The sequence below is a fragment of the Pygocentrus nattereri genome, chromosome 18 (genome assembly GCF_015220715.1).
Source record: "Pygocentrus nattereri isolate fPygNat1 chromosome 18, fPygNat1.pri, whole genome shotgun sequence".
In the NCBI taxonomy this organism is placed as follows: Eukaryota; Metazoa; Chordata; class Actinopteri; order Characiformes; family Serrasalmidae; genus Pygocentrus; species Pygocentrus nattereri.
In genome coordinates, this window is record NC_051228.1 from 31,122,568 (window position 1) to 31,137,015 (window position 14,448).

A 14,448-nucleotide genomic window follows, 5' to 3' on the forward strand; every position below is an offset into this window, starting at 1 on the left:
TTTTCCAAACTCATTTGTAACGTAGTTTCAATATTTGCCAGAAACATTGTCATCTAAAAACCACAAATCCAAGCTTGGAAAATCCCTGCATACATACATGCAAAGCATTTAATTGCCATACATTTGAAGAATGTAACCTGCCTAGTTTTACCTGCCTAGTTAGCTCATGGATATAAGAAGTGTTTGGCACTTGAGAGACTTACACATACATTAAAAAAGTAATAATGTATGAGCAATACATTGATTTAAGTACAAAAGAACACACACACACACACACATACAGTACTGTGCGAAAGTTTTAGGCATCTAAGCAAATTTTTTTAACAATTTACCTCAGCAGTGAGTTTATCACAATATACTTTAGAATAAAGTCATATTCATAATTCAAATAAACATAAAAACAATAAAAAGAAGAACAAGAATTTCTTGGGTCCATATTTTTCCTTGACACCTTCACAGCCGCCACAGAGCCTTGTTTAATATCATCAATTACATCATCAGCACAATTTACTGAAGCTCTGATTGGTCAAACCAGGAGCTGCTTTTTAACTACATCATTATTAATTAATATTCTATAACTTGTGTTTATTCAAATATTAACAGTTTTCTCAGCAAATAAACACAAACTACACAAATAATATCTCATATATATATATATATATATATATATATATGAGAGAGAGAGACACAGAGAGAGAATTAGGAATATAATCTCTTGTATCTCTTGTTTTTAAATGCATAATTTTGTTATTGTTATGCAAAATCAATAAATGTATATTTCAGAAAAATGTATTAAACTTTCTGGACTATTTAAGGTGGAACGGGAAAGTTAGCTAGCTTGCTACCGAGACATTAGCATGCTATTAGCGATTTTTTATGCTTGTTGTGTAGAAACCGACCATAATACATTGAAACGACATTAAACTTAAATAACAGTGGTTGTCGTAATTTTTAATGGAGCAAATTCTCACATTTGTGGGTTTCTTTGGTCACTCGCACAGCCGTCTTGCTGGTTTTTCTTTTTTTCCTCATAACACTGTTTGGAGTGTGTCTCTGAAAAACCTCTGTTTGGAGGCCATGTAGCCCTAACACTTCGCCCTACCCCTCCATCTCAACAAAAATTTGGACACCCTAACCCTAAACGTGAATGTGCAAAACGTAGGGCTGAGGGCTAAGTGGTAGGGGCAAAGGGTGAAATGGGATTGGGCCTTGGATTGCTAATTAAAGATGAAAGAAAGTGGTAGAAACCATTAACAGTTTCTGTTGGTTCCTGTGGCCTTTTTTCAGCAAGGTGAGCAAACTGCCAAACCTCTAACAATTGGGTCAGGGCTTAGAATCATGATAGCTCTTTTGAAAGCCTTTGAAAATCTTTCCCTTACAACAAACAGGAAAACACTGATGTAAACAAACAGACCTACATCACTTAACAGGTGCTCCCCATGCTTAAAATATAGATGATATTCAGCTGTCAGAAAGAATGTATAGCCCAGTCTACTCTGCTTATACAAGTGTTCGCTGTGTTACTGAGACGGCTTGCGCTCAAACTATAGTGCTTGTTGCTTCTGAAATATAATACAAGGTTATTAAGAATCTGCAGAGCTCAACCCACTAGTCTTGCTGTTGCCGTCCAAAATAACTCACTTAACTGGTTTTAATTGAGTCCCAAAGGGCCTGTTCTTGTCTGTGAAGTGCTGCTTTGGAAGGCAGAGTGGAGGAGAGTTTAGAGGGGGCAGAGGGGCGGGAGTGTTGAGTGGTGGTGGTGTTGGTGGGGATAGAGGGGATGGGGTGCCAGCACATGAGATCAGTCATTTTTTTTTTCTTAGTTTTTTTTCCCCCTTGTCTTCTAACAAACTGGCCATCAAAGCAATGTTTTGATAAGTTAGAGTTCAGCTGGAATGCCTGAACAGTCTGCAGAGAGACAAAGGGAAACTTTGTGGGTGCATTAGCCTTCACCAACAAGTCAAATTACAGCGCAAGAGCACTGCACTTATGTTCAATGCTTTTAAAATGCTGCTAAGTGCTTTAGTCACATGTATAGATGCATATGTATGGGAATGTGCCTTTTATGTTTGAGACTAAATAATGTTTTTACTGTCTGGTTTATGCCAAATTCAAAGTGCATATTTTCTAGCAGGCATGCAAGTAAGATTGTCACGATGCCAGAATTTTGACTGAACAAGTGTAGATAGATAGATAGATAGATAGATAGATAGATAGATAGATAGATAGATAGTATTTTGACTTGTACAGTCAAAATTCAAGTGTAGTATGACACTGCGTAATACCTGTGATAATAAGGCAATAATTAAAATATGATGTTTTGAACCCACTGTGTTTATTGGACTGAAAAAAAAAATAGAAGATTATTTTTTTCAGTCTTTTTTCTTACAAAAATCTTCAGTAGCTAAATAAATCAAATAAGCAACTAAATCATGTAGACATGGCTTCATTAAGCATGTTCTGAAGGGAAGATACATGATAGCCTAACATTTATCGTAGTGCATTTGAAACAAATACATAATGGATTTATCTAATGTTGATTCTTTCTAGGAAGATACAGTCACATACAGTGCTGGGCAAAGGTGATAGGCATCAGAGAAAATGATATGTGGAGCTATTTATCTGGGCAGTAAGCATTTTTTTGTTTAAAAAAACAACAGAATAAATACAAATAAACAATGTGCTAATGGCTGCATAATGTCCCATCCGAGACAAATTAGCCAATGCAACAGAACACAGTTTAATTAGAGTTAGTGTTTTCCCCAGTATAGCCGTGTCTAATTCAACCTGCTAGACAGGTCTCACTTTTCACATGATGCACAAAGCTGGGAGAGTGAAGACTAGCATGTGCTTCCTTAGAGACCAACTAAAGCAGCTCCACATCTTGCCAAATGTGCCCTTCCTATAGGCAGTGGGAGATACCGAGATCCTATCTGGATTAAGCAGTTAAAGATGATGAATAAATGAATGTGTAGTTCAACCTGTTAGATAGGTCTTACCTTTCACATGGTGCTACCAAGCTGGGAGGGTGAAGACTAGCATTTGCTTCCTTGGAGATAAGCTATAGCAGCACCACATCTTGCCTATTTTATGATGTCACCTAAAAGTCACCCAAGGTGGCTAGCATAGATCTGAGTGATAGGGACAGGCAAGGCCATCCTACTCATACACAGAGAGCAATGCCAATTATGCTCTTTTAGACTCTGTCATAGATGACTGTGGCATCACTGGCAGTCAAACTCAGTAGGATAAACATTCTTCTTTCTCAACCTACTGTATTCTCTGTAGGCTAACAAAGAAGGCCAGGCTTGATGTTTAAGACTCAAATGCAAAACCAAAATTATACTGATAAAGATATGATGACAGTAGTACACTCTTAAAATGTGGTTCTTCAAGGTTTCTTTTGTAAAGAAAAAATAGGTTCTTATGTTGTTGCAAGCCTTGCATTGTAACAATAGTAGAACCTTTTGGGTGCTATTTAAAACCATTTTCAAAAAGGTGCTATATAGAACCATCTCTAGCACATTCTCTGTCAATCTGAAGAACCATTTCATGATGCAAAGAACCCTTTCAGTATGCAAAGAATTCTTTGAGTGTTCATGGTTTCATATAGAACTACTTTCTTTAGTAAAGAACCCTTGAACAACCATCTTTTTTTAAGAGTGTAGATAATTAACTTATTTTCCAAAGATATACCCTTCACCAAGTTTTCACTCTCTTTGGATGTCTTTGAATACTTTCTCAACCTGATCTCAGTCCTCAGATTCATCTGCTTGGGGAAAGGGTTCTTCCACATGTTGCCTGCAGTTACACACTTCCACCAGAGAGGCCTCCAAACTCCCAAATCTTATATAGTGCAGCTTTACGTATGGAGTTGAAGGTATTGTAGTTAGAGTATTGAATTGTTTACCAGATTGCATTGAAAAAGCATTAAACATTTGTCATATCATGCAACGTGTTGGTATTTGCTAATGTTGTTTAGCCATGTTTCCATTTTGCAGATTTATAGTGTATTTCACGTAGTTTCTGGTTTTGAATTTAGCCAGCATGTGCAATGTTTTCTTATTCTGATTTATCCTTGTCTTAACCTATCTGGGTGTGTTGCTGTCTCTTGTCCAGACAGACAAGAAATATCCTTAGATTGTTTTTAAATAAAGAACTGATACTGTCAAAAATTGTTTTGAAATGTTCACCATGCTGTATTAATGAAAAACCACTGAACGTTCAATATGTACATGTGTGTAGGGCTGTTCATTATGACTGATGGTTAGAGCGGTTAGCAGTTAGCTATGGGACTGGTGCAACATTGTCAGATAAGGAGAGGTGCTGATGTGCTCAGATCCACAGGGAGGCTTCAGTTATCGCATCCAGGGCCTTCACTCACATGCTCCCCAGCCACTGAGCCTCGCAGTGGGGGAACACTGCCTCTGTCACTCTTTTCTTCTCTCCCTCCGCGCCTGCGCTCACAAAAGCGCTAATCTCCCATCAAGGCTCCGTGCCAGGATTTTGTCTTTAATCAATTATTGATGTAAGAAATAAAGCTCTTTTTGGAAGGTGCTTTGTACTTTAACAGATTAACAGATTGGCCTGTCTGATGGGGCTTGTGTTTGCAGTCAGGCTGAAAATTGAACTTTTTAAGCAGGAGAGAGGGATGTTGTGGAGATTTGGGAGGTGGGGGGGTCTTGGTGTATAACAACAAAGTACCTCCCCCAACAGAGATTTCCACACAGAAGACAACACAGGTTCATTCTCTCTCATGATTTCCTCTTTTTTCTTGCTAGCTTGCTTTCTGTTTTACTTCTGTTCTCTATTTCATGCTAATTCTTCCTCGCTGTATTACTTCCTCAGGCAGGCATATACATTCAAGCCAGCATGTGTAACACTCATATATGTGCATGGCTGCTTTGCTGTAAGATAATGAGTTCATGTAGGAGTGTCTATGTACGCAGCTCATTTCTGAATTAGCCTGTTGAATTCATTTTATCTTCAGTCACCACTCTTAGTCCTTCCTTTCATAATGGATGCTGTTCTCTCGCTGTCTCGCTGCGATTATTAAGGCTAATTGGGTGATTGTGTGTTATTGCTGCACAATATGGACCTTGTAATGCATTGTAAATACATTGGTGAATCAATCCTGTGACCCAGGTAAAGCTTGGCCTGCATGTAACTGTTAACATTGTGTGTGGTGTGTTTGGGCTGCATGAGATGACAAAATATAGCATTGTAGTTATATTGTTACATATTACATTACAATTGTGGCACACCCTGCAATGTAGTAGAACCAAATGATTTCATGCAAAACATACTGTTAACTCTACAGGCCATACAGTCATGGCCATAACTAGCTATGAGCACACCAAGGTCTGGACCTTGGTAGTTTCAGAAGTGTTTTTGTTAACATTTTATTCTGAGTCATCCTTGGTGATGATTAATACTTATTCACAATGAGACGTAGCTTCTTGAAAGCTACACATTCCTTTAGACTCATAGAATTTGAGGTTGAATTTGAAGTTGTCTTCTCACAGTGGAAGGATGGATGGAAAGACTTTTTTTTTCAGATATGAAGAATAAGTGGAGCTTAATCTCTCAAATATAAAAAAATTAAGTATTATTTGTCTGATATAGACAGTTGTGGTGATTTTGTATGGTTGTTAGGAGTCCTATTTTCTCTATTATTTATTTATTTATTTATGTATTTTTTTCCCCCCATTTTGGAAACTATATATTTTTTCCACTTATGTTCCATTGATTTTTGTGGGTAGTCTTCAGAACTGATATAGGTCCATGAAATTGTTGATAGGGTATTATTCAACCATGCACCGTTCCACTAATTCAGTTCCAGCCTGCTTTAGACATAGAAAAATCATTAATGAAATCAGGAGATGTTGTGATTGGCATGAATACTCTCTTCATAAAGCACTACAGCTTTAGAGCATGTCTCTGTCATATTGCCCTTGGGAACAACATATACGATTAATAGAGTAATTAGGCCTTTGCTTCCTGAGTCCTTTTTTTTTCTCATACAAACTAAAGCTCTTGTGACTCATCATTTGAGCTGGCCTGCTCACTGTTTCACACACACACACACACACACACACACACACACACACACACACACACAAACACATATATATATATATATATCCATCCATCCATCCATCCATCCATTTTCTAAGCCGCTTCTCCGTCAGGGTCGCAGGGGGGGTGCTGGAGCCTATCCCAGCAGTCTTCGGGCGGAAGGCTATATATATATATATATATATATATATATATATATATATATATATATATATATGTGCTGTTTTCTAAATCTTTACCAATCTGCCATGAACATTAAGACTCCTGAAGAGCCAGTGTAGGAGCAACTAAATGAGCCTGGTTTTATTTTCATATTTAAAACTGATTCATGAAGATCTTTTGATGATTGAATGAATATAATGAGCCAGTCTGTTGTCTTTTTCCACATTTACTCCCTGCCTTAAACAAATAAAAGAAAGAAAACTGCTCTTAATCCTGTTTGTGTTTGTTCTGCCACAGTCTGATATTTTCTGAAATGTTTGTGCATATGAGTGCATACGCACAAACCACTGATCACCACAAATCACTTCTAGTGTAATGACATAGCAGCATTAAAGCAATAACCACAAATTTCCCTCAAATGCAGCCAGTCAGTCTGTTTAGTGTCCATAATTTTCTTCTTTAGTTTTTCACGGGAGCTTTGAGGCTAAAGCGGCTAACAAGTAGCGGAAGCTTATGTGTGGTACTTGTGCAAAAGTCAGTGACTGAAGTCAAACCACTCATTATGTACAAGTTATTCATTTTTCAGTGTGATAAAAAGCAGGCATGTGTATTTAATAGAAAGTTACAAAAACACATATGCAGTATATAATACATATTTATAATACATATATAATCAGTGTTTGCTGCCTCCACACTTTCTTGTATTACAGTTATATTGTTTCCATTCTTTTCAAGAGACCTACTTTCATTTTTTTTTAAATCTCCATACCTCCTAAACCTAAAGCTTCAGACTTACATGTTGTTTTTTTTGCTGTATGAAGAATTTCTTCTCAATTAAATGTTTTCCAGAGGGTGTTGCATGTACTTATCAATATTCATTCGATGAAAAACAATCAGCAGTTGCAGTTGTTACACATCCAACGTGATTGACTGGTAGTTATACACATGATTCGCACTATATTTCCGTTTTACAGTTTTGGTGTTCTAGTAAAAATGTTCTTCTTTTCTCAGAAATGGCTTCTTTCATACCTGCACATTCTTTCACACTCATGGTGCTGAGATGTCTTCTCACTGTGGAATCATGGACAAAAACGTGTATTTTTACACAGTACTGTAAAACTATAAATCAGTGAGCATTGTGCAAACTGCATGCTTAAATCATCACACTGACCGTGTAAGGCATACAGTTTTGATAAAATGGAAAAACAGAAAAAACAAAGGACAAAATTCAAGCTTCAAGATGGCTCCTGCTACCACTGATCTTCGCTAAGTAACAGTCTTTTGTCTATTTTCGTCAATAACAGTATGTCACACATTGGCCACACAAGCAAGTCTATTTGAGACTACATATCACAGTGTGATGTGAGGTAAATGTGCTGATTTACTCATGCAGTTCCAGAAGAAACAAACTCTGGACAACAAACGTGAAAATCTGAATTTTGGCTAAACCAGCACTTTAATGCCAATTTCAAAAGATTTAGGCATTGTTGTGTTTTTTTTTTCCACCACACTGTCAAAAAAGGTACTTTGCTGCTACATTCTTCATTCATCAAGGAACCAACACTATAAATGTACCCTCAGTGGTACAACAATGGTCTAAGCTCCAACAGTGTACCTTAAATGAGTTTTTCTCAGGGGAAAAAAAAATATGTGTTTGTGTCATTTTATAAAATACTTCAAAACAGAAGAATAAAAGAAAAAGCCTGCTCTGTGGAGTCAGCACAGCTTTGAAAAAGTAATCTCAAAAGACTGTGGTACAATTATGTTTCCTAACTAAAGGTAATGAAGACATAGCCTTGAGAGTACCACCACAGTGGCCGTGCTTCAGTGATGGTTTAGTACAGTTCAGCTTCTTTACATCTTCATCTGAACCACCCACATAGCTTCCCAGAACACTTATTGGTTGGAGACACATCTCTGAAGGAAATGATAGTGATACTGTATAAGATTCAGAACTAGTTTTAACCAGGCGGTGCATTCCCTTGACCTGTATAGTAGGATCTATGGCACTGAACCTGAGACCTAATTTATTGTATTATAAAGAATGAGAGAGAGAGAGAGACAAAGAGAGCATAGATGAGAGAGAAAGAACATAAAGTGTAAATGAACACAAAGAGTATGGAAGAGTAAAGACGCACAAGGCCTTGGTAAATTCAAGAGGTTGAAAGGCTGTGGTCAAGGCAATGATCATACTCTGTCCATCTCTCTCACAGCTTTTTTCAACCAAATCTCTATCGATCACATTTGTCGCAAACAGCTGATTAAACGTGGTTAAATTCAGGTATACAATGTGCAGTTTAGCAGTGCTGGACAAGTACACAAATCCTACTGAGTGAAAGTAGAGAAACCCTGGGTAAAACATAGATTTTTTTAGTTATTACTAAAAAATAAGTTAAGAGAAAGATAAACATGTTGCATAAGGACATATGCACTTTATCTTTACTTCATCTACTCCATTGTAATGACACTAGGTGGGCATACATGTAAAAGTTGATTAAGTAACTTAATGCATGGGTGAATATAATGTGGTAATGTAGCCTCACAATTAGCCAGCTTATTATAAAGAACTGATGTTGTGTGACAGTAACTGAGAAAGAAAAACGTGGAAAGAAGTAAACTTGCATTTTACAGCCATTCATCCAATACCATTTAGTTTCTCAGTTTCATGTCCATGCATCATATTGACCATCTAAACACATAAAATACAAGAAACAAAGTAAAAACAATTGAATAAGTATTTTACAGCACTAATGCTATGTTATCTCAGCAGAACTACTACATTCATTTTGGGATAATAACCCTAAGAGACAGATTAATTGTTTACCATAATACTTACTAATTAAATCAAAACCAGGAATCTGGAACAGTTTATTAATTGGAACTTAGACGTTGCTATTATTTTTTTCATTTTTTAACAACTAGTTACCATATAATTACTTACGTATTATTTTGAAATAACAGGATAATTCTATGATTTTTAGGGTAGTTCAACTTTTTAGCATTATTTTATCATTTTATTACCAACTTGTTGCTATAACTACTGCTAATTGTTTGGTATCAACTAGAAAATTAACATACTTTTTAGGCTACTGCAACTTGTCGACTTAATGTTATTGCATTATTACCTATATTTTACTTATCCGTATAGTAAAGTGTTAAAAGTGATTAGATGAGTGGTTTGATGTATTTATGAAAATGCAACATATTCTTTTGGCCATTACAGAACATCTAGTTTTGACTTCACCATTTAAGCAGAACATAGTGAAGAAAGTAAAAGCCTCAATAAAATGCAAATCATTTAATAAACTACAGATTTTTGAAAAAGGTACTTTAGTACAATAATGAAGTACAAAGTACATGAACTTTCTTACTTTCACCACTGGATTTTAATCTGTTTTTGTTGTTCTTGCCAACCCATGGACTTTATTTATTGATTTATTTATTTGATAAAAATGTTCTCCTCTATTCTTTAATCAGGGCCCATTCCACCTTCTAGCTTAGTCTCCCTGTCACAGGACACTATAAAGCTGGGAGGCTGAAAGCTGGCGCTTCCCTTGACACACAAGAAGCACCACTGCAGCTTCTGAAACTGCTGCTAACTCAATATTGCTGGACAGCTTGGCACACTTGGAATGCTAACTGCTAATTGTGTTACTTCAGCTAACAGTCACTTGCATTGGATAGCACCCTGCTGATTGATGGTGGGGCGGTTGCATCCTACCCACCCTGAGAGAGCGAGGCACAAGTGGTAGTGCCATCACCACCGAGGCAGTTGCACCACAGAGGAGTACCTGCCCACGTACATCATCTTGTTTTCCAGTTTTTAATTTCAGTCCACAGCGTGGCAGAAGTTAGCATCTGTGTAGAGTGTGAGGACATAAATCATAGACTTTGGCCATACACAGTGGCCGTTTTAAGTGGTGGGGCAGAGGTTTTACAGGCTCTTACAGGCCTGATCAGTTTGAGTTTTTTGTTTCACAACATATAGTCACCTATTTCAGACTTCTTTTTGATGAAATTCAGCAACTGCCCATTATCCTTTATCATAAAGAAGCCAATGGACTCAAAACTTACTATCATAAATGCATTTTGAGCCAGTGAGCTTTTTTTTAATTCACAAATAAAATTAATTTCAATTAATTGGCCCTGATACTCAATTGTGTGATGCAGATGCAGCAGACAAAGATTAGGTTGGAAAGTGCTGGAGTGCTCCTTTTATGTGGGTTGTATTTGCTACTAGTTAACCTGCTCAGAGCCTAATGGTAGAAACAGATGCACTCTATCCTTTTTCAAATATTTTACTAAATATTCCTCAATCCCTGTACAGATAAAACTTTGACCTTGACCCAACTGCTCTCAAACACCAGCACTATTGATTGGCGGCATTGCCGAGTTTTGATCAGCTGTTGTTTGTCTCAGCTTTCTAATTCAGCATGCAGTGCCAGTATACCAGCATTGGCTGAAGGCGTCTGTATGCAGCTTCAGTATGCAGGCATAGGCTGGAAGCTTCATTATACAGACAATGTTTAGGATGCTGCAGGTGCATTTTAGAACCACAAATGCCTCTTTGAACCTGAATTTAATAAGCCTATGCTCTGCACGGAGATGGCTTGTAAATTGTCTGACATTTAGTGGCAGCCAGTGAGAGCGCCAGCTCTTTGGGTTCTCTCTTGCGAGCATGGTTACTTTGCCTTACCTGACGGACGTGATGCGAACAATGAATCAGTGCCACCTCTACCACCTGCGTATCCATCAACACAGCATCCTGCATGATGCTTCTTTTGGTTTGTTTTTTTTTCCCTGTTTTAGCTCGATTGAGCTTTGCACTGCATTTGAATTCTAAATTGAAAACGTGCTGATCGATGAATTCAGAGACAAGGATATAAAAGGAAAGGTCATGCCAGCCTATCTTTCCCTCCTTTTTAGTAAATCTTTATAATTGTTCTAAAATCCTATTTTCTGTATCTTACTGATTTCTGGATGCGGAAATCAGATCAGAGTCGTTTCTTTGAGTGGTAAGAGATAATTAAAGATAATTGGGGAATGATCTTTAACACACAAAAAAAGTAAATGAATGAAAACATGAAACTCATGAACACTGTTAGTAGCATGTGTAAGGGGGAGCGAGGAGGCGGACGCACACGCTGAGATAAGCGAGATTTATTATGGGCAAATCCAGGGTCGTGGTCAAAACAGTCCAGGTTCATATAGCCGACACGGATAGATCGGGGGACAGACATGACAAAAACCAGAATCGAGACATCAAACAGAGACAATACAATCATACAAAGACTGGCAAACACAAGGGGCAAACACAGGGCTTAAATAGACGGAACAATGAGGGACAGGTGAACACAATCAGGGGCGGAGTAACCAAACAGAGGGCAGGACTAAAACCAAAACAAAGGAGCACATGGACAGGACTGGGAGGGGCCAATCGTGACAGCATGTGATGGAAAATATGAGGAAATGTAGGAAATGAGCACCAAACACAAGCTTTATGTATTTACGCATTCCTCTCGAACAACCAAATTTACAGTAATAAGGGAAATTGAGGAGAATAAATGTAGTACAATCTACTCACATGAAGAAAGGAAAGGCAGAGTAAATGCTCTAAAACTGGAGTTCCAAAAATTAATAAAATATAGAATATTGGACTTCAAACAACTGTTGGAGACCTGGAAGACCACAAACCCCTCCCCATCAGATAAACAGCACCTAAAGCTTTCATCTTTAAGAGAAAATCAAACTCCACTCTTGCTTCAGATCTGAAAAAAATCTACAGGTCTTTCTGTCCATCCTTCCACTGTGAGAAGACAACTCAACACTATGGATCTAAAAGGATGTTTAGCTGTGGAGAAGTCCTTGAGATAACGAAAGTACACAAAGAGGAGAAAAATTGAAAATTGAAGAACAAAGCTGCAGGTGTAATCAGAACAATGGACTGACCATGCCAGAGTCCAGACCTCAACATCACTGAATGTGTTTGGGATTTCTTGGATTGTGAAAAGTAGACAATACAACCAGTTTCTCAGACTACTCCAGTGATGTCATTTAAAGCTGAAGTCTGGTTAAAATACTGTTTATCTACAGTACATAATGTATTCTCTGTGTATGCAACACATATCTACATGCTTACCTGGACCTTTCAGGAGAACTTTTAATGTTTTGCTAATATGTTTATTTATCTAGCACTTTATCTAGCACTTTTCATACCTTGTGGTCATTCAGAGTGCTTTACAAATGAGAAAATACAAAGATAATTCATAATAAAATTTAAAAAGATGTATGAGGATAAATTAGGATAAATTTTGTTATTTGAGGAGACACTTGCTCCTACTTCAAGCTGTACCTTCACAGGACAGTGGAGTGGTTTAGAAATGTCATACTCAGCTTGCTACCACCCTGTTCCCTATATTCCCACTCACTTTTATCTCAGCTTTTTTTTTTATCCCACAAATGAACTACTAGCATAACTACATCAATTTGTAAAGAATTACAAATGTGTCACAGGGCTATTATTGGAGTCTGTATGTGCAACATCCCTGCAAGCTAATTAACACTAGAGAAAATCAGCATTCTTGGATGTAATGTATCTCTATAAGTATAATTAAGTGATTAGTTAGAGTAGTATTTTTATAGCAGTAGTTTATTGCTTTATAGTTTTATTGCTGCATTCAGTGTTGAAATGTTAGTCCTGTGCTGGTTGTGATTGGCTGTCACGATTGGCCCCTCCCAGTCCTGTACGTGTTTGTGTTTTGGTATAGTCCACGTGCTTTTTTGTTTTGGTATCTGTAGTCCTGCCCCTTGTTTTATGACTCCGCCCCTGACTGTTTTCACCTGTCCCTCATCTTCCCGGTGTCGTAATTAAGCCCTGTGTTTGCCCTTTGTTTTAGCTGGTCTTTGTTGTTTGTTATCTGCTGTATTGGTGTTTGCATTGTTGTTTGTACTGATCTATGTACTGCTCTTTGCTCTGTTTGATTCTGGTTTGTCATGTCTGTTCCCCGATCTATTCGTGTTGGCTATGTGAACCTGGACCGTTACGACTATGACCCTGGATTCGCCCTTAATAAATCTCGCTTATCTCAGCACATGCGTCTGCCTCCTCGCTCCCCGTTACATTGGCATTGCTGATATTTCTGTTCTGTGTCTCGTATCTCCAAAATAATAACTTTATGAGAAGGAAAAACTTGCTTTCCTTTTAACTCAAGTCAATGGAACCAGACTTATTTCCAAGTGATTTTGGGTCATTTCTTTTGGTCCATTATTATAATAATAATAATTTTTTATTTAAAAGCGCCTTTCAAGAAACCCAAGGACACTGTACAATAGATAATAATAATTCATTTTGAAATTCATCATGAAATTTACTTGCAATATAAAGGGCAACATGTATTTACAAAATATGTCAAAACCTGAAAAATGTAAAAAATGGAGATACAAGATTTGTTTTTGATAAACGTAATGGTCATTCAGTCAGTCAGTTAGGTAGTAATACCTCTTATGTTTTCTTTCAAACCTCTATTCTCTTCTGTCCCCCTCTCTCTTGCGCTTTCAATTGACTAAATGCTTTTATATATAAATATATAATCAATGTTTTTATTAGGAGATAGATTCTCTCTCTGCTCTCTCTCTCAAGAGATAATTCCTGTGGAAAGTTTGGTTACACTTATTCCTTGTAGACTTCTAATACTGTACATTCTCTTTGATGATGAATGAAGATATCTATACTCCCTCCAAAACCAAGCAAAATAACTTAGGGTCAGCTGGGTCAGCTGAGTCGTCTATTTAGAGGAAATGAAACGCTTTGTCTCAAAAAACACATTCCAGTTGCTGCTTTGATCTATATTGGTTAGAAAAAAGTTCTTGACAGTGTAACAAACTGCTGTTTCTGTTTCTTTGTCATTTTTTCTTATAACACTACTGTTTTGATTTGTTTTTCTTTTCAGCTGGGAGGTGTCACGCTTTCTCTTGTCCAACTTGCGATGGTGGGTGGATGAGTACGGTTTTGATGGCTTCCGGTTCGATGGCATTACATCCATGCTCTACCATCATCATGGCATTGGTAAGACTTTCTTTACCTCAGTGGAGGAATTTAGAGGCAGGTTTACTAAGCGAGGCGCTCATTACCAACAGTCTAATGGCACTTTGCTCTGATGGGGTGGTCAATATAGTTATCTATAGAGTTACATGTAGAGTTACAGCTAC

The 14,448-nt window shown here is 37.4% G+C and overlaps 1 protein-coding gene across 1 annotated transcript in view; it reads left to right on the forward strand.

Moving 5' to 3' along the window:
* gbe1a (glucan (1,4-alpha-), branching enzyme 1a) overlaps nt 1-14,448 on the forward strand; it is a 235,988-nt gene that overhangs the window by 109,461 nt on the left and 112,079 nt on the right. Inside the window, exon 8 of the mRNA XM_017681944.2 lies at nt 14,190-14,305. Within this exon, the coding sequence (XP_017537433.1) occupies nt 14,190-14,305 (116 nt within the window). The remainder of the gene's footprint in view (nt 1-14,189; nt 14,306-14,448) is intronic.